Raw genomic sequence first — 20,037 nt, forward strand, 5'->3', positions numbered from 1 at the left:
TTTGCCTCATCAGGAGAACTCCCCCACTTTTCTTTGAACCATGAAATCTTTTATGCTCGTGTGAGTGAACAAATGGGGCCTTGACCTGAAGTCTCATTTGAAAGATGACATCTCCAAAAGTGCAACTCTCTCTCAGGACTGCATTGATGTGCATGAATTCTCAACCTAATTGGGGCTCATAACTCTCCACGACAGTGTGCAGTATTATATAAAATAATCAAACATACTTAGTATCATACAATGTATTAGTTTTCACACTCAATTCTTGTAAAGCTCCTTGCACAATAACAGTACAATAAGGACATGAAGCACTTGATAATAATCATAGTGTTAGATTCTATGATTGAATTCTGGGTCTCTGTCATCCAAAGGGAATAAAACCAATGTTCCTGCTGCAGATATAATTTAAAAGAGGAAGAATTTTTCAGACCACTGCACATTGTGAAGAATGACATAGGATCAATAATTGTTTAGGGCAGTATTGCATGTCAAAGTTCACATGATGCTGCTAATTCATTCCAGCTTTCTCCTCTCAGTTCATGATACCATCTGAACACCTTGATATGCAGCTACCCTGCTAGGTACTCCAAACTCATGCAAGCCGTATGGTTGTTGGATCCCAATAATCTTTAGCTGTTTCATTAATGATCTTCTGCCCATCATTAATTAGGATTAGGGCTATTCACTGAGGATTTGCCCCACTTCAGTCATAACAGGCAACATGGCCTACAGCAGGATCTGGACAACATGACGCAAGGCAGGCAACTTTCAAGGTACATAGGTGCTCGGTAATGAGCATCCTGAACAGAGAAAATTCAGTCATCTCCCTTGACTTTAAATGACACCACCATCATTGAGTCCATCAACATTTTGATCTTGGGGATCATCACTGGCTAGAAGCTTAATGAGACCAGCCATAACAACACCAAGAGAAAAGAAATGGGTGGCTCACCTTAGTGACCCCACAAAACTTCTTCACCATCATGGGAGCAGGATTCGGCATAAGAATTGCAGCTGTTCAAGGTGACGATCCACCATCACTTTTTCAAGACAGTGAAATGGCAATTAAATTGCAGCCTCATCACAATCACTCAAGCATGGAAGGAAATGAAAAATAGATGGATGCATTTTTATACTTATTTCCAGGTCCTTGTATTGCACAATGCAAATATGAGGTAGCAGAGCTTGAAATGCTTTCCTTTATCTCCCTCCCTTCCTCCCACATTAAAAAAGACTGTTTTATGTACAAAAGGAAGCCGGGATAAAGCATTAAATTAGGGTGTAGATTACAGGTTGCATTTCTGAAGTTGAAAATAATAGGTGTTACTTGACATAAAGATCAACTATAAGCAATTGCTGAAACTCACTAATTGAGTCTGCTGACAACAGGAATTTAAGCAATAAAGATGTTCACAATCCAGGGTTAAATGTCATTTATTTTTAGCCACACATACTCTATAATTAATTAATGAAGATTATGGTACAGGCAAGTCTCTTAAACTCAGTGCTCAATTGTGAGGCTCTTCATAGATTCAGCTGTTACTTTTTGGGGAAGAATGGAGACAATACAGCATTGCTTTTATCTATTTCACCCTGTTTGTAATTCTTCCCATTCTTCACCTGCCCAAAGTTGGGGTCTGGTTCCACAGGTACTGGCATCCCTCTAGTGCTTGCCCGCGTGACCATCCTTTGTGTGAGTCAAGACAATGGCCGGGATTTTCCGACCCCTCGTGGGCAGGACCCGCTGCGGGTGAAGCGGCGCCCCAGCCAGAAGTCCATTGGCTTGCGGCGGGACTAGAAGATCACGGTAGCGGGCGAGTGTGGAAAATCCTGCCGAATGAGTGTTGGCAGGCCAACAATAGGAGATTAAAACAAAGTCAGCATTGTCCTGCCACAATATCCATAATTTATGTGCTGACAGCAGTGATTTCCTAACAGCAATCTCCAGAAAAAACCATGGCTGATTTTACATTTCTCTAACTTGGGGACATGAGGTACCTATCTTGCTGCTTAAAATCAGCATAGACTTTCTCAACTCTATAACTTAGCTATTCACTACTTCAAACCATATGAGTCACTGGTAGAGCCTACTCTCATGGTAGTATTATTCTGGGAAATTTGAATCTGTGTACACCCAAGTGAAATGTTTGCATGTTATTATGATCAGTTGAGGAGGGTTTAAATGGCTCCCCTTTTTTCCCACTCCTCATTTGAGCATTTTTGAGAAAAGATTGTACTTCCAATTCAGTGAGTGTTTAATTGTTTACACACTGTGATCGTAAAAGAACCAATCGGATAGGTTTTCTTGAGTTTTAACAAAGAAAGAGGTTAGCCTTATTGTATTTAATCTGGCCTAAGTAAACTAATAACATACGCTGTAACTTTCACACACATGCACACTTCAAGTTTGCATAGACACAGAAATAGATTACAAAATGCGGAAGGATAGAATTAGAGTCCAGAAAAATAGAAGGGGTATGCAGAATGTGGAGTTTGGTGAGTTGGCTCACTTCTGGATGCTGTTTCCCTAGTGGATGCAATTTAAAGATATAGCTGGCTGATTTGATTGTCCTTCTGGAAAGAGGAGTGTGAGGTTGATTCATTCAAAATGCTCTTGCCTGGGGCATCCCCAGGTGGTCACACGGTCAACAAAAGGTTTGAAAGCTTGCAAGGTAGGTTGGAGAGAGAGGGAGGAAGGTTCTTTTCTTGTCAGCATCTCAGTTGCTTGCTTGCTTACTGCAGAGGTTGGGACTGTCACCCAGTAATTCAAACATGGTCATTGCTAGAATATTCCCCCATGTAACTCAGTTCACAACTGGGAAATTCCACCCCCCCCCCCCCGCCCCAAGCTAGGGTCCTATTATTCAATTGAGTTTAAAGCATAAAATTAGCTTAATGAGTTCATGTCTGGGAACCCCCTCTTAGTCAAGGTCCCATCGTCTATGCTTTTAGGCTTAATGCTTCACCTCTGCCAGTTGAATACCTCAGGTGATTGTCTTGATGGCTTGCTAATGGGGACAGAATATGCAGTTCACTCATATTTGCCAGGTCATTGTCCTTGATGAGCCTTTGCAGACATGGTTTCTCTATCTCAGTGGATTGGAATGTGGAAGGTACAGGTAAATTGGGTAACCATCTTTGGCTGTGAGCGCAAGTCACACTTAGTCCCTGTTTTAAAAGTTCAAATCGAGTTTCCAGCCAGTGGGTTGAAAATCATTATTTTACATAAAACATATGTTCTTGACAATATGTTTAATAGTAATCAACCAAGGCAGGGAGAGGAACCATCAGGTTTGCTATCATGTAAATGGGCTTAGCAACCTATACATACGCTCCCCTACACCTGCATCTTTTATTTGATAATGTTGGGTGAGTAGAGACAACTGGATTAGGAAACCGGTTTCCTAATTCTTCAATATCAAGTTAAAATATTACCCTTGATTATAGGAGGAAATGATAACCATATTTACATTTATTAAGATAGCTTTGAGCTATTTCACTTAAGTTGTGCAGAATATAGTCCATGCAAGTTTCCTTGCATCATGTGCCTTGATGGATCTGTGTAAATATTCAGCTGACAAGGTAATCTTTCCAAAAAAAAGAGGCACAGTAGTGTTGGTATTACAATGTTTACACTCTTTCATGTATCTTGTACAGAGCTAGAACTCTATTTACAGAAAGATTGTAATTTGAATGGACAGTAGTCGCAAATCCATCTCCAGTGGGGCAATGTAGATGATATTGGAGACCATGATTGCTTCTCAGACTTGTACAGGAAGATGATGAGGATAGAATTTTTACAGCAAAGAGTGCTTTCTGATGATGCATAAGATTTTAAGTATATCAAAAGATACTAAAGTGATGAGTCAAGGAAATTCATTCTTCCTTAACATCCCTATTGAGATTATGCATTACCCAGACTGAATTCAAAGACAAGTTACACCCTAGTCACTTTCACTCCCAAATGAAACTGTACTTTATACCATGTAAAATGACATTGTGTACTAGAGAGAATTTGCTTCTCATGAGAGTGTTGCAAAAGGCTGTTGCATTTAGTGGCAGAGCATAGTACAGAGTCGGTGTATTACCCATCTGGTTTTAAACCAAAAGTCTATCAGGTTCTCCTCAATTGGTTGCAGTGTGTAAGAGAAAGAAAAAACTGTACAGATTGCTGAGGTATTTAAGGTCAAGCCTGATCTATGTTGAATTGATAACTTATGTGATAGACCAGGAAGTGGGCAACAGAAGTTTATTTGGCAGCTTTTATTTGTCATAAACATACAAAGCAATACAATTTCACATTGATTAATTGTCATGGCATAGGTGATTTATTCAAAGTACAGGAGTTGTTAATTGCTGTTGATTGACAAGATTGCCTCACCATGTCAGCTGGCCTGTCTGGCATCGTCTGTTTACACTTGTGCACTTTTTACTTTTCTGTGGTGTCTCAAACTAAGTCAATTACCATATCACGCAACTGACAAGCCAGAAATATGCACCATTTTCATTAAATATTGGTTAACCATAGTGTCCAAAAATGGAACAGAGTCAATCACTTGGCAAAGGGAAAACGTGACTGAAAGTTGGTGTGAAAATAGTTGTGATGTTTTGCCTGCATTTCATAATTGAATTGCTTACAATTTATATCAGGAATATATTATTTCTAGTAAATGCCAACTAGCAGCAATTTTAATTCTATTCTTATGAAGAACATAATGTTTCATTAAGCTTCTGTTTATCAAGCGTGAACTCAAGGAGCCAGTAGCTTTGAAGACATTGTGAGGATGTGTTTATTTTAAATTCAGTTTGATAAACAAATCCCCGGTGTCAGACATTAATTGAAAAATTGCTTCTGACATTCTACAGTGCATAAAACCTCAGCATTAAATGTATTATAGGTATACATTGGTTTTATTATAAATGTCAAGATATATTGGGCAATATAACCCCACACAGCCAAGATGGAGCCGGCTTTGTTGAGGTGGTTCTTCGTTTGCACAGGCCTGAGCTGACTTCACCCAGTAATACCAGGTCATCTGATTAGCATAATATCATAGCACTCCTTTGCATAGCACATGCCACACTGGGAATGGTAGGGACATGTGCTGCTATCAACAGGTCAGAGGTTGCTTATTCCAATTGGAGCAGTATTTTCAGGGAAGAGCCGGGAGTGCAGGAAGGGGCAGGGCAGGCAAAGGCTCTGTCAGCAGTCAAGTCAGAACAACTTGAAAAATGTATTTTTGGCCTCCCCTTTGGTGCCTGTTCCAATTGCGCACCTCTGTCACATTATGGGCACACCCTACTATTTAAATTTTAACAAAAAGTAAAGTGCCACATTCTCTTTATGTGGCATTAAAGTATGAGGCTAGATTTCTGTGCTCAAGCCCTAGAGTAGAACTTGAACCCACAACCTTCTGACTCAGAAGCAAGTGTGCGACCAACTGAGCCACAACTGAAACTTCAGTGAGCCATAGGCACGTCATACACACCTGCTGTCTGACTTCTTGGGGTACACTAATTGTTTTGTAGCTTATTTTAAGTTTCAGGCATCAAGCTTCCTCACCCAATAATAGAGGAACAGGTGACCAACCTGCATCATCAGCCACACTGCTGTGACTGAACTTCCACATAGTCAACCATGTGTAAAAATTAAGTTAATTTTATTTTCACATTTCAGGATTAAAGTAGGATAACTGTGTTTGTTATCCTTTCGTGTTAATATGCCCATTTTATAGAAAGGAAAGATAGTCAAATAATTTGTTTGATTTTACTAACTTGAAGATGTTATTGGTATATGTCTTCATATTGGACAGTAGCACCAAAGGGACAGTAGTGCATCAGCAATACTGTTTTATGCTCCGACCAATTTCTGTCACTGGAAATGCTGATTCAGTATTATCCCTTTCCCATTATCATCCAAGGCAAACTTGTACCCCACTGATCCCAGCATTGTTGAGAAGCTCCATTAAACTCCCAAATGTTCAATCACAACTTTCACATTGTTAGTCCAAAAAAACTGCTACATAACCATCGTCTTGAATATGTCATCTGACAATTTGGTAAATTCTCCAACTTCATTTTCCTGATGAAGTTAACAGACCTTTTTTAAACAAAAAGAGAAGGGAGGAGGAAATAAATAACAGATGTTAATGAGCCAAACCAGGCTAACAGCTCCTTAATGAGGCTTTACCAACCTTTAAGGTGTAGTATTCCCATCACACTCCTGGTGGGGAGCCTTCTGTCCTAGCAATGCAGATTGGAAATGGAATGTATGCTGTGCAAGCTTTTTTGACCATTTAAACTAATGGTTAGAAAATTAAGCAGAGTAATCTCTAATATTCAGTTCCCATTTGGTGGCTTGATGTTGGAAAATGACTCTTTACTGTCTTGTCCTGAGTATTCAATAAATAGCATATCCGTGTTCTTCGAAAATTGGATTAGCAGATGGAATGCTTGTGCTGATTGTACCCCCCACCCATGTATGTTTCTAAAATCAATTTTCTTTAGTTACTATGCTTCCTTCCATTGTCATTATAGTGTTATTGCACCATGTGGCATTCCCTAGTCAAAAGAAAGGGCAGGCAGCTCATCCCAGTTTGTTGCTGATGCTTTTCTAGATCCATTTACTGTTCTGTGTGTAAGAAGTCCGGAGTGATTCCATGTTTAAATTCAAAATTTGGATCACCGTGAAGACAGATCTGCACACATGCTTCTCAGACCAACCAGCCTTTGACGACTGATGTGATGCTTCATGATTAAGAAGATTGATTGTCACTGTTTTCCTTCATTAAGATGTGACTGATGATACAGACTACAACAGTTTGTATTTACATTGCACCTTTGACATAATGAACTCGCCCAAGGTATTTTAAATACAGGGGTATTTTAAAGCAAAATTTGACACCTAGCCACGTAGGGAGATATTAGGACAGATGACCAAAGGTTTAGTTAATTACTTAGGTTTTGGGGAGCATCTTAAAGGACGACAGAGAGGCAGTGGGGTGCAGGGAGGGAATTCGAGCGCTTCAGGGCCTTGGCCAGTGGAGCGATTAAAATCACAGATACTCATGAGACCAGAAATGGAGGAACGCAGGCATGAATTTTGTGGCGATGGGGCATTGGAGGAAATTACTGAGATAGGGAGGACTTAAGCCTTGGAGGGATTTGAAAATCAGGATGAGAGTTTTCAAATTGTGGGGTTGCTGAAGGAGTGATGGGTGAACAGAACTTAGCACGACTTAAGTCACAAGCAGCAGTGTTCTAGATGAGGTCAAGTTTGAAGAAGGTGGTAGAAAGGAGAAGGCCGGCCAGGAGTGTGTTGGAATAGTCAAGCTCTAGAAATAACAAAGGCATGGCTGAGGGTTTCAGCAGCAGATGAGGCCATTCAGAGTTTATTTTTAAGTTCAAAAATGTATCTTTTTTCTCTTAACTCAACTTAGACTGGAAATTAAAAGCTACTGACCTGGGCTGGATCAGAAGTCCACATGCTAAGGGCTTCAAGATGTTTTACTACATTAAAGGCACTATATAAATACAGGTAATAGTTATCCTAATTAGCCTAAGTACCCATGAGCTATAATTCAGCCAGTTATTAATCAATGACGGTTATCCACTGGCCCCCTACAGGAAAGGCATTAGTGTGGATATTGGTAGAAAGTAGCTTTGGATTTAACTGCAGTGCTCCCTACACTTTGGGTGAGCTTCTGGAAAACTAACAGTGTTATGAAATAGTACCCCAGTGACATTTAATGAGAGAACACAAAATCATTGTGAGTAGAGAAGACTTAGAATTTGGGTCAAAAACAAAAACAGAATTACCTGGAAAAACTCAGCAGGTCTGGCAGCATCGGCGGAGAAGAAAAGAGTTGATGTTTCGAGTCCTCATGACCCTTCGACAGAACTTGAGTTCGAGTCCAAGAAAGAGTTGAAATATAAGCTGGTTTAAGGTGTGTGTGTGGGGGGCGGAGAGAGAGAGAGAGAGAGGTGGAGTGGGGGTGTGGTTGTAGGGACAAACAAGCAGTGATAGAAGCAGATCATCAAAAGATGTCAACAACAATAATACAAAAGAACACATAGGTGTTAAAGTTGGTGATATTATCTAAACGAATGTGCTAATTAAGAATGGATGGTAGGGCACTCAAGGTATAGCTCTAGTGGGGGTGGGGAGAGCATAAAAGATGTAAAAAAAAATAAAATAAATAATTTTTTTTTCCTTTTTCTCTTTTTATAATGGAAATAGGTGGGAAAGGTATACCTTGAGTGCCCTACCATCCATTCTTAATTAGCACATTCGTTTAGATAATATCACCAACTTTAACACCTATGTGTTCTTTTGTATTTTTGTTGTTGACATCTTTTGATGATCTGCTTCTATCACTGCTTGTTTGTCCCTACAACCACACCCCCACTCCACCTCTCTCTCTCTCTCTCCGCCCCCCACACACACACCTTAAACCAGCTTATATTTCAACTCTTTCTTGGACTCGAACTCAAGTTCTGTCGAAGGGTCATGAGGACTCGAATCGTCAACTCTTCTCTGCCGATGCTGCCAGACCTGCTGAGTTTTTCCAGGTAATTCTGTTTTTGTTTTTGTTTTGGATTTCCAGCATCCGCAGTTTTTTTGTTTTTATCTTAGAATTTGGGTTGTCATTTGTAGCAAGGCTCCAGTAAATTGCTGGTTTAGATTATTTATATTGCCTTGCTGCTTTTGTTAGTATCTGTGTTTAATCACTGGACTACCAGAATAAAGAAAGTGGAAGTGTTGAGAATTGTGAATATTGATGATGGGCCCTCCTTCCATTGCAATCTTGTGACTAATCTTAATCTCAAAATATGCATTGTTTGCACTACAATAGCAGAAACAGGTTTTTATTAGTATCTAGTTGAAAGGTAGGTGCATGCGGTGTTATGACTTGAGTGTCAGTATATTGAATGACAGCTATGTCCTTTGAATTGCAGAAAAGTGCCATTGTATCGTAGATTTATTAGAATATACATTTTAGGATTATGTCCAGAGAGAGCAATTCTGCTTTCCATCACGTGGATGACTGGTGTCTGGCTGGCGAGAGCACTGGTGGTGAGCGCAATGATTCAGTGTGGCAGACAACAAGTGTACTGACTTAAGTGAGAGCTTTTCAGTTGCATAATAGTATTGATATCCTAAATTAACTAGGTGACAACAGACATCAGCTAATGCTTCCAATGATGGTGTCGTAATTGATGTTGACTTGTATATTGGATTACCATATATTAAGATAGGAAATGAATTGGATGGCTTGAAATCAATTGGATGAAAATTGGCAGGGAAAGATCCACTCTATCAGATTACTGCCCTGGTTGGAAGGTGTGGGTTGAACACAGCGGTAAGCCATTCCATTAAGTTGCTGACATTTGCTATAACCTGCAGTATAATTTTACAATGCAATGGTATTTCTCAGGCCAGTGTGAAAATCATTAAGATGGCCATTTCTAATTTATCAAACACTAATTGCAAAGATGCTGTACTGTATTGTAGCATTTTTTAAATATGCACATCACCAGTGTAGCTGCTGCTCTCTCTATTTTGGGCGGTAGAGATCACAGGTTTGGAAGGTGCTGTTGAAGGAGGCTTGGTGAGTTGCTGCAGTGCATCTTGTAAATGGTACACGCTGCAGCCAAGGTGCACCAGTGGCGAAGGGAGTGAATGTTTGAAGTAATGAATGGGGTGTCAATCAAGTGGGCTGCTTTGACCAAGTATCAAGCTTCTTAAGTGTTGTTGGAGCTGCAATCATCTAGGCGGGTAGAGAGTATTCCATCACAATCCTGGCGTGTGCCTTGTAGCTGGTGGACAAGCTTTGCGGAGTCAGGGAGTGATGTACCCATTGCAGAATATCCAGCCTCTTACCTGCACTTGTAGCTACAGTATTTATGTGGCTTGTCCAGTTAATTTTCTGGTCAATGGTAACCCCCTGGATGTTAACGATAGAGGATTTTACATTGGTAATGCCATTGAATGTCAAAGAGAAGAGGTTAGACTGACTCTCGTTGGGGATCTTCATTGCCTGACATTTACATGATGTGAATGTTACTTGCCACTTATCAGCTCAAGCCTGAATGTTGTCCTGGCCTTGCTGCATGTGAGCAAAGACTGTTTCATTAGCTGAGGAGTCATAAACGATAATGCAAACAGTCCCATTCTGACCTTATGATGGAGGGAAGGTCATTGGTGAAGCAGCTGAAGATGGTTAGGCCTCAGACACTACGCTGAGGAACTCTTGCACTGTTGTACTGGAACTGAGATGATTGACCTCCAACAACCACAACCATCTTCCTTTGTGCTAGGTATGACTCCAACCAGTGGAGAGTTTTGCCTCCAATTACCCATTGACTTCAACTTAGCTAGCGCTTCTTGAAGCCACACTTGGTCAAATGCTGCCTTGATGTCAAGGGCAATCACTCTCAACTCACCTCTGTAATTCAACTCTTTTGTTCATGTTTGGACTAAGACTGTAATGAGGTCTGGAGCTGAGTGGCCCTGATGGAAACCAAACTGAGCATTGGTGAGCAGTTATTGCTCAGTAAGTGCTGCTTGATAGCACTATCGACAACACTTGCATCACCTTACTAATGATTGAGAGTAGACTGATGGAAGGGTAACTGGTCAGATTGAAATTGTCTTGCTTCTTGTGGGCAGACATAGCTGGACAATTTTCAACTTTGTTGGGTAAATGCCGGTGTTGTAGCTGCACTGGAACAGTTTGGCCAGGGGTGTGGCTAGTTCTGGAACATAAACTTTCAGTACTATTGCCCAGGTGTTGACAGGACCCATAGTCTTTGTGACCTTCAGTGTGCAGAGCCATTTTTTGATATATGTGGATGGAATTGAATAAGGACTGGTTTAACAGTGAGGACCTCAGAAAGAGGTTGAGATGCATCATTCTTTTAACTGAAAATGATTGCAAACTTTGCTTTGTCTTTTGCACTCACATGCTGGGCCCTGACATTGCGAAGATGGGGATTTTGTGGAACAACCTCCTCCTGTTAGTCATTTAGTTGTCCACCACCATGTGTGACTGAATGTGACAGGGCTTTAGAGCTTTGATCTGATCCATTGGGTAGTGCAATTTTACTAAATCACTCCTGGTGATGGACACTGAAGCCTGCCAAACAGTCTTCATTTCTTCTTCCAAGATATGTTCATCAGGGGTATCAATTCATCAGCTGAGAGAGGGTAGTAGATGGTAATCAGCAGGAAGTTTCCTTGTCCCCGTTGACTTGATGCAATGAGACTTCATATGTCTGGTGTCAATGTGGAGAATTGCCAAGGTCACTCCTTCCTGCCTGTTTACAACATACCAGCACCTCAGGTGAGTCTCTCCTACAGGTTGGACAGAACATATCCAGGGCTGGTGATGGAAAGGTCTGGGAAGTTGGCTGGATGTCATACTCACAGAATCATAAACTATAACAGGCTATTGGGCCACCTCTCCCAATTTTGTCACAGGTCTCCAGGTGTTCATGTGGAGGACCTTGCAGCATTGATTGGGCTGGGGGTGTGCCTTTTGTCATGTCTGAGTTTGGTGCCAGGGTTGATGCTAAGGGTCCATCTGGTTTGATTTTTATTAGGCACTTTTTGTAGGAGGTTGATACAACTGAATGGGTTTGCTAAGCTCTGTCAGAGGGCAATTAATGATATGACCCACATTGCTATGGGTCTGGAGTCACGTATAGGCCAAACTAGATAAGGTCAGCAGATTCCTCAAGGCCCATTAGTGAACCAAATGAGTTTTTACTACAATCCAGTAGTTTCATGGTCACCATGACTGACGTTTATTCCAGATTTATTTAAGTACTTGAATTTAAATTCCCCAGTAATTGTGATGGGATTTGAACAGGTCTCTGGAGCATTAGTCCAGGCCTCTAGATTGCTAGATCAATAGCATAACCATACTCTGTAAAGGGAACGAGCCTGTCCCGCAGTGTTTTGGCAGTCATGGCAGTATACCGCATTCCAGAAAGAAAAGGGAAGTGGGAATGAAAATCAAAGATTGTAATTTTGTTACCATTTATAAATTGTAAAACAATTTTCTTTATATCCCAAACTTTGAATGATGGTCAACAAATATAGACCCTAACTTCTTAACTATGTGACACGTAGCCATGGAAACAAGTTGGTTTTGGGGAGGTGGGTGCTTCTGAAAACAAGTGTTGCAATAAAACATACTGACATATTTTGTTTGCAATATGTTGCAGAGATGATGAACATTTACTGATTCAGCACTACTGTCAGAGTCTGAACCAGGAGTCACCCTTGAGTCAGCCTCGGAGCCCTGCTCAAATTCTCATCTCACTGGAGAGCGAAGAAAGAGGAGAACTGGAAAGAATTCTAGCTGACCTGGAAGATGAAAACAGGTTAGAATGTGGCCAAATAAGTACATCAGATTCAGTCTGGACTGATATACTTGACCCCTTAATAGGATGGATTCCACCCTAAAAATTCACCTAACTGCCACATCACATTTTGAATGACCACTTAATATTGATCCATTAGGGCTTTTATTGAACTATAAAATATTGACTTGGCCATTTTCTGTGATCTCTGCCCCCTTTGGGAATGCTCCTTCCACTTCCAGGACAGCAGCTAGCTCATGTTTCCTGCCCCCAAACCAGCAACATTGACGACAGCTGGCTTCCAACATGAATTTGTCGGTACTGATTCAAATGTGAATTAAAGCTTCAATATAATAACGTATTTTCAAATTTCATTTCCAAACCCTAGAACTGGTTTATCATTGAAATGTTATTGTTATTATAGGAGGTTGTCAACCAGCGAATTTCAGATGAAGCACAGTAAGGAACCTCATTAGCTCAATGTCCTGTCATTTCAAATTGTGAACAACTTATTAGGAAATTAACAGCTAAGCACAAAGAACTTTCTGTGGGCAAACGCCGCAACGGCTTCTTTACTAAATATCCCCACAACCCCAAAAATGCAGATCCTATAATTTATAATCTTTTTGTTTTCAGAAACCTTCAGTCTGAGTATGAGAGGCTGAAGCAGCAGCATGATCACAAAGGCCTGTCCCCCTTACCATCCCCTCCTGAAATGATGCCCATTTCACCACAAAGTCCCAGGGATGCCGAGCTAATCGCTGAAGCCAAACTGCTTCGTCAGCACAAAGGCCGCCTTGAGGCCAGGATGCAGATCCTGGAAGATCACAACAAGCAGTTGGAATCCCAGCTGCACAGGCTGAGGCAGCTGCTGGAGCAGGTAAGAGGAGAAAGGCCTGTGTTCATGGAACTTGTCTGTTGTAACAAAAAAATGACCAACCTCGCTTTTCAGGGCTCATTGCTTCTTTGTTATTTTTTCATTTCCTTCTTCTAATTCCCAGTAGCACAAAGAAATTCCCCAAATCGTGGGGCAGACAGGGAACTAGCATTCAGAGATGTGACAATGCTACTCTTAATTTGGGGTTACTTCTGCAACTTTACCTCGAGGTGGAAGAGTGTTTTGCGTCTATTAACAACAACTTCTGATAGCACAGTATGGATTTCCAGGATCATGAAGGCTTGTTCTACAAGCCCACAGCTATAGCGTTTTGGAGCACCAGCACTTTGGCCCCGATTTTCGCTTTGTCATGGCAGAAATAGCAGAAATGTCTAAAAATCCTGCCCTCAAACAGGGCACTTTCCATTTTTGTGGGGATGCGATGCTTGGTTTATGATTTAATGATGATTAATGCTGATGATTTAAATGGCCAGCTGCCTCCACTGAGGGATTTTGGTAGACCAGGAGTGTGAAACCCAAATGTGCAGGTTAGACCAGGTAAGAGCAAGTCTGAATTTTGTGAATTTGTTTGGATAGCTAGGGTACCCCTTTGGATCTGGTCCCTTTGGGGAGGTATGATGCCCTTCAGTGGCGGTCAGAAGCACTTGTGGGGTAGATCAGGTACCCTCTGGAATTGTTAAAATTAGGCATTAATGTGCATTAAAGGTGCATAAACTCATTACTGTCAAGCTCATGGGAACTGTTTACTGATCTGTCAAAATCAACTGTCAAAAATGTGAGAAGCACTTGTCACAAAGACGTGTAAAAGCTGTCAGAAGCACTGTTAAATGGAGCTATCAGACTGTCCAGGCATTTAAAGGTCCTGCCCTTTAAATCTGTGGAAAAAAAAAATGTCTGGACTGTTAAAAAATGATTGCTTATTATTTCACTCTTGTCTATTGACAAAAGCTGAGGGCTTCCATTACTGAATTAATGCTGTGTGACTGATTTCACAGCCATCCGTTATCACTGTAGGGTGTCTGCCATTTCACACTTTGATTGACAGCTATAAGTGTCTATAGATTCTTTAATGTGGGACTATGAATTTCAATGCTTGTTATAAGGGATTGTGCACTTGATTGAAATTTTTTATTTATTTAGTTGAAGGAATGTAAATATAGTAAATAGGTTTTTATGAACGTGTTTTTTCAATATAGTGAATTCTGCAGTAAACAATTAGAACTTTAGTTTATAGAATTTTATTTTTCTGATCTCTGCATGGGCCCTGAGGTCTGCCCCTGGTGGATATTAGATGAATTGGGATGATAGGTGTAAGGGCAAAGTGTGATGGTGGGGCGGCATGGATTGGCATGCATTTGCACTAAATTGACATGGGAGCTATAAAGAGGCATGGGGTGGGTGGAATGGCATAGGGGCCATAAAGGCCCAGGCGGGATGGGTGGAGGGGCATAGATTGGCACAGGGGCTATAAATGGCCATGATGGGAGTGGGTGAGGGCACAAAGTGGCCTTGATTGGTATGGACGAAGCATGGAGATTGTGTGGTGGGGTGAAGGGTGAGGGCTGGAGTAATATTTCATGTTTTAATCTTTAGTTTTAAACTTTGGAAACACTTCCCTGAGACAGGTCTTCCATCCAGCCCACCTCCGCACCCGGCATCCTCCTAGGTTCTTCCTGGGTCACCCCCATCCACCCCTGGACGGAAAATCTGATGTCTGAGCATCCATTTTTAAAGGTCAGATTTGCGGAGCTGGGAATTCTCCTGTCTCTGTGCATCTGACCTGGGAGGGAAAATCTGGGCCCTTGTTTCATTGCATTTTAACCGTGGTGAAGCTCTAATTTTAAAATGAATTAGATTTCCAAAACTCTTCTCAACCAAAGCCATTATTAAAACTATGAACCTAACTATTTACTGAACACTGAGTTGGAAGCAACAAGATGTTATTGACTCCACTTTGCTGCTAAAGACACTTCCCAGTCCAAATATCAGCCTGGTCTCAGTGAGCTCAGATTGTAATCCTTTGACCAGTTTCAGGCTATAGCAGAATGTTATCAGATTAATCCTAAAGTGGTCTGAATGTAAACTGAAAGTAAGATAACATGTTGTAACCTTCTCCCTCATTGCTGTTTGCAGCCACAGACAGAGGTCAGGGTAAATGGTACTACAGTCTCCTCCCCTTCTACTTCCTCGCAAAGATCAGATAGTAGTCAGCCAGTGCTACTCCATGGAGTCGGCAGTCAGACTTCAGGAACAATAGGTAAGAAATAATTGTTTTAACATTGATGATGCAATGAGAAAGTGTTCCACTAACTGCGGTCTGATCACAAGACAAATCCTGTTCACTTACATTTAAAGCGATGTGCATATATTTTACTATCCTGTACTTTAGAAGTTATGTTACGTTTTGCAAATGTCAGTTGTTGAGCAGGAGAAATGACTCGGGGGTAAAAGATGGTACATTGTAACTCTGGTATTTCTGCTTTGAGTTCTTGCTGAGAAGGCCTGAGTTCTGCCATTGAAACTTGTCTGCCCTCATCAACCAACTCTCACCACTTCTCGATCACTTTGCTGGATAGCTAAGTATTAAGGAGAAATTAAAAGGGGGAATGAAGCCTGTCCGGCAACCCTGAGCAGAGAGGCATTAGCTACATAGAAGTCTTAACATGAGGCATTTGGATCTGACTGAAGGAGGAGCAGTATTTGAATTCTCTCTCTTATGCAGTCTCTTGAAGCGATGAGGACAGTTGCCACAGAGGCAATGACAAGAACTTGCACATGGAGTCTTTAAACAAGGGGAGGCTGCTGCGCTGCAGCTACTACATGGTTTTGGCTGACCAGAAAACTCTCCTGTTCTTACCACCTGCTAAAAGCATATCGGAAGGATTTACAGGTTGATACTCAACCTGCTTTGCCACACTCTGAATACACCTTCCATGGTCACCAAGCACTGGGTGAGACTCAAATCCTGAGCCTCTGGCTCAGAGGTAGGGATGCACCACAAGACCTCCTGCAGCATTTGAACTAAAAAATCATTGAATTGGAAGTGAACTTGTTAAGCTTATTTATTCATATTTGCATTTTTCTTATGCCACTTTACCCATACACTCTTCTTATTCTTGACTTCTGGGATGTTCCTTTTAATATCAAACAGGTTGCAATCCCATCAAAGCACCTGATGCTGCTTGTAGTCTGTTAAGAACTCTTAGCTAACTATTTTGGCTGTACTTATGTTACATGAACATTAGTATTTAGTAAAAGTGAGGCCAAAAACACAAATTACTTGTATATGGTGGCACATAATCATCATTACATTGATTTTAATGGAACGTGGTGACAACAGTGTGAGAGTTAGATAGGTAAACAAACCTTTAGGCCACAATGTAACAAAAATAAAAATCAGTCAAGCCATTATAACTTAAACTTAATTTGCTGGTGCATGGCTGCCGAGTAGCATTAAGATAGTATAACTGCAGCCTAAATGATAACAGTTAGGGAGTCAGGTTGGTGAGAAGAACTTCCTGCTCTTCCACTCATACCTTGGGCCCTTGATGGGCTGCGCATGCAAACAATTCCATTCAAAAGGGAACACTGAAGTGCCAATCTAAATTACGCAAACAAATTCTTCATGCTGAACTTGAAAGCACAATACTCTGAACTTGAGGCAAGAGTACTATTAACTGAGAAAAGCTAGTCTTTAAAAGATCACAAGACAGTTACAGAGGACCCATCCAGATAAAAATAGAACTAAATTCACTATTCTACCAAGTAACCACTTGGCTTAGAGTTTCTTTGCTATGAAACAAAGAGACAACTATTATTTTCATCATTGTCATCGTAGGGCTGATTTAGTGTGTGTACACTCGCAATAGCAAGCCATACTCATTCCAGACCTTGAGTTTGAGAAAGTGGTCCTCACGCAAGTTCCATGAGGAACTGCTGGATACAGTTTATCATATATTCTCATACAGTGTCTCATATATTCTGATATCCAAATTCTAACTTGCACAAGTCCTGTTGACACATCACTCCTGTTCTTGTTGACCTACTGTGACTCTGTCTGGTAACACTTCAGTTTTAAAATTCTCAGCCTTTTGTTCAGAATACTTCCATGATGTCACCCTTCCATATCTCTGTAACTCCTCCAACCCTACAGGCCTCTAAAGATCTCGGCAGTCCTCCAATTTTGACTTCTTTTCATGCCAAATTTTTATTATTCCACCGTTGACAGCCATGCTTTTAGTTAAGATTTGCCACCCTAAGCGCCTCTGTATTTCCACCTCGCTCTGCTCCTTTAAGTCACTCTTTAAAACCTGCCCCTGCAAATCAACCTTTGATCATTGTCCTAGTATGTGGCTTTTATCAAATTTTATCTGATTATGTTCCTATGAGGGGATGTTCTTTACGACATGAAAGGTGATATATACTTGGAAGTTGTTGTATAAGGAAATTAATAAAGAATCTTTGTTAATCTTTTTTATTTAAAAATGTATTTCTTAAAAAGTGTTGTCTTTTGCATGTGCATTTTCATAATACAATAGTGATATTGTATTAATAAGTTGAAGATTTAGAGCAAATCCATTTGAGTGGAAATTCAAGTAGATGGTAGGTTATGCTGGACGTGAGTTTTAAAGAAGTTTTAAATAAGGATGATATTTGAGGGAAAGCAGTAAGAAGCACAGGGAAGAAGCATTTCCTGACAGATAATTTTGAATTATTGGAGCTAATCTGGTAAAGATTAGCCTGTCAACTTTCAGGATTTTTGATCATTTTTTAAAAATTCTACATGGAAAGGATTTGACAATGAGTTATGCTCAAGTGCTAAGTTTTAAAGTCCACAAGTTTACACAGCAGGAATTGAAGTTGTATCTCAAACACTTTGTGCAATGTCACAGCTCCCAGTTTATTTCAAACAGAGACAAAGTATCATCCCAGACCCCTTTTGGGGGGAATAATAAACTCCTCCCCATGGCAAGTGGGAGAATGTTAGATGTAAGGTAAAAAAATATTACGTTGCTTAACTTGACCCAAATTGTCACGTGCAGGCTTTGTGGCATGAATTTGTGTTGTTTGTCTTTGTCTCGCTCTCGAGGGTTGGGACAGTTTGTTCCCACAATGCAGTTGGCAGCCTGTTTTTAATGTAGGCCAGCTGTGTTTCCTAGAGCTTGGGAAACCAAGTGGCCAAATGAAGATGGGGGCATAATGGATCAGGCAGGTGGTAAGTGCTTTGTGCAGCACTGCTTATTAGCCTTAAATGGCAAGAATACTCCACAGGGCCCTTTAAACAATCTCCTGCCACGATTGGCTGATGCTTCTTTCCCCAACCGTTCCTTCCCTTATCCTGAGCTTTCTGCCTCACATTCTCTTCCTCCCCAGTTGCTGGTCCAGCTCCCCTACCAAGTGACCTCATCCAGCATCCTGATCTGCCAGACCTCTGGCCAACCCCAACCACCCCACCCCACCTCACCACTTCTGCCTCACAACCTATTCCAGTTGTGAGGGCTGTCCCCGGCAGTCCTCAGTGTAACATTCTGCTGTAGACTTTCCCACAGTAGATGGAGTGGGGAACATGATAATGACATTTAACCTGCCAGCATTTCTGCCTTCCTGGAATTTCCACATTTTCAACCCCCCAGAACTGCAATTCTGAAGAAGAGACTTATGGGACTTGAAACTTTAAGTCTGTTTCTCTCTCCACCGATGCTGCCAAACCTACTGAGTTTTTCTAGCTCTTAGTGTTTTTATTTCAGGTCTCCAACATCTGCAGTATTTTACTTTTATGACAAGTTGACCAAAAAGTTGGTAAAGGAAAACATAGCGTATAACAGTAAACTAGCCAGGAACAGAAAAGCAGATTGTAAGATCTTTTCCAAGTAAGTAAAAAAGGGGAGAGTAACTAAAGTAAATATTGGTCCATTAGAGGCAAAGACAGGAGGAATTGTCATGGGAAAAGAGGAAATGGGAGAGACATTGAATAAATATTTTGGACTGGATTTTTAATGCAAGGTAGCAAACCTGACATCCAAATTAATTCCGGGTCCTGGCCCTGCGCCCAAGCTGTGACATTGTCACAATGTAATTTTTAAATGGTAATGGCCTAAATTGGCCAGAATGCAAGCTTGGTCTCCAATTGGATGCCTCAAGGAGGAAGGAGCTGCATGCTTAGACCAGCAGTTAAGGTGGATGGCAGCCATGTTGGGAGCTGCTGCTGCCTTACCAATTTGAGTAGTCAGCTCCTTGGAAATGGAAGGAGGCAAACATTAACCTGCACAGTAAGGTAGGACCAACGCCCGAGCTGGCACTGGTTGGCCCCACACATTTGATGAAAAGACCACAGCAAATAATGTTACTTGGTCCCTGCAGCAAACCGAGCAGCTGTGCACTGATGTGCCCAAGACTGGCCAGGCTTGCCTGAAAAGCTTTTGAAAATTCCATTCTGCTCCACATTGGCCTCTTAATAATTCTCCTAACGAGTTTAAGGGGTCGTTAATTGACATCGAGCACCTTCCCGGTTCCCTCCAACCAGCTGTCCCTTTGAAACCCTTAAACTGTCCAGAGGGTGTCACGATTCCAACACGTCCTTCGGGACCACAAATTGCCCAACCCTACCAGCAATTGAAAATCTGGCTCTTTGGGGTCTGCCTTCACAGTAAAAGACACAAATTACATCCTAGAAATAGAAGGTAACCGAAAACCTAATAAGAGGAAGGAACTTAAAGTAATTAATATCAGCAGAGAAAAAGTATTACAGAAACTTCAGGGACTAAAAACTG

At 41.2% G+C, this 20,037-nt stretch overlaps 1 protein-coding gene across 2 annotated transcripts in view; it reads left to right on the top strand.

Annotated features, from left to right (window-relative positions):
* The window catches only part of dmd (dystrophin), a 1,748,406-nt gene that overhangs the window by 1,698,549 nt on the left and 29,820 nt on the right, over window positions 1-20,037 (top strand). For both annotated transcript variants that reach the window (XM_041212034.1, XM_041212035.1), the window contains 3 exons: window positions 12,232-12,390; window positions 13,006-13,249; window positions 15,401-15,524. In XM_041212034.1, coding sequence (XP_041067968.1) covers window positions 12,232-12,390; window positions 13,006-13,249; window positions 15,401-15,524 — 527 coding nt within the window. The remainder of the gene's footprint in view (window positions 1-12,231; window positions 12,391-13,005; window positions 13,250-15,400; window positions 15,525-20,037) is intronic.

This window comes from Carcharodon carcharias, chromosome 18 (genome assembly GCF_017639515.1).
Source record: "Carcharodon carcharias isolate sCarCar2 chromosome 18, sCarCar2.pri, whole genome shotgun sequence".
Classification (NCBI taxonomy): Eukaryota; Metazoa; Chordata; class Chondrichthyes; order Lamniformes; family Lamnidae; genus Carcharodon; species Carcharodon carcharias.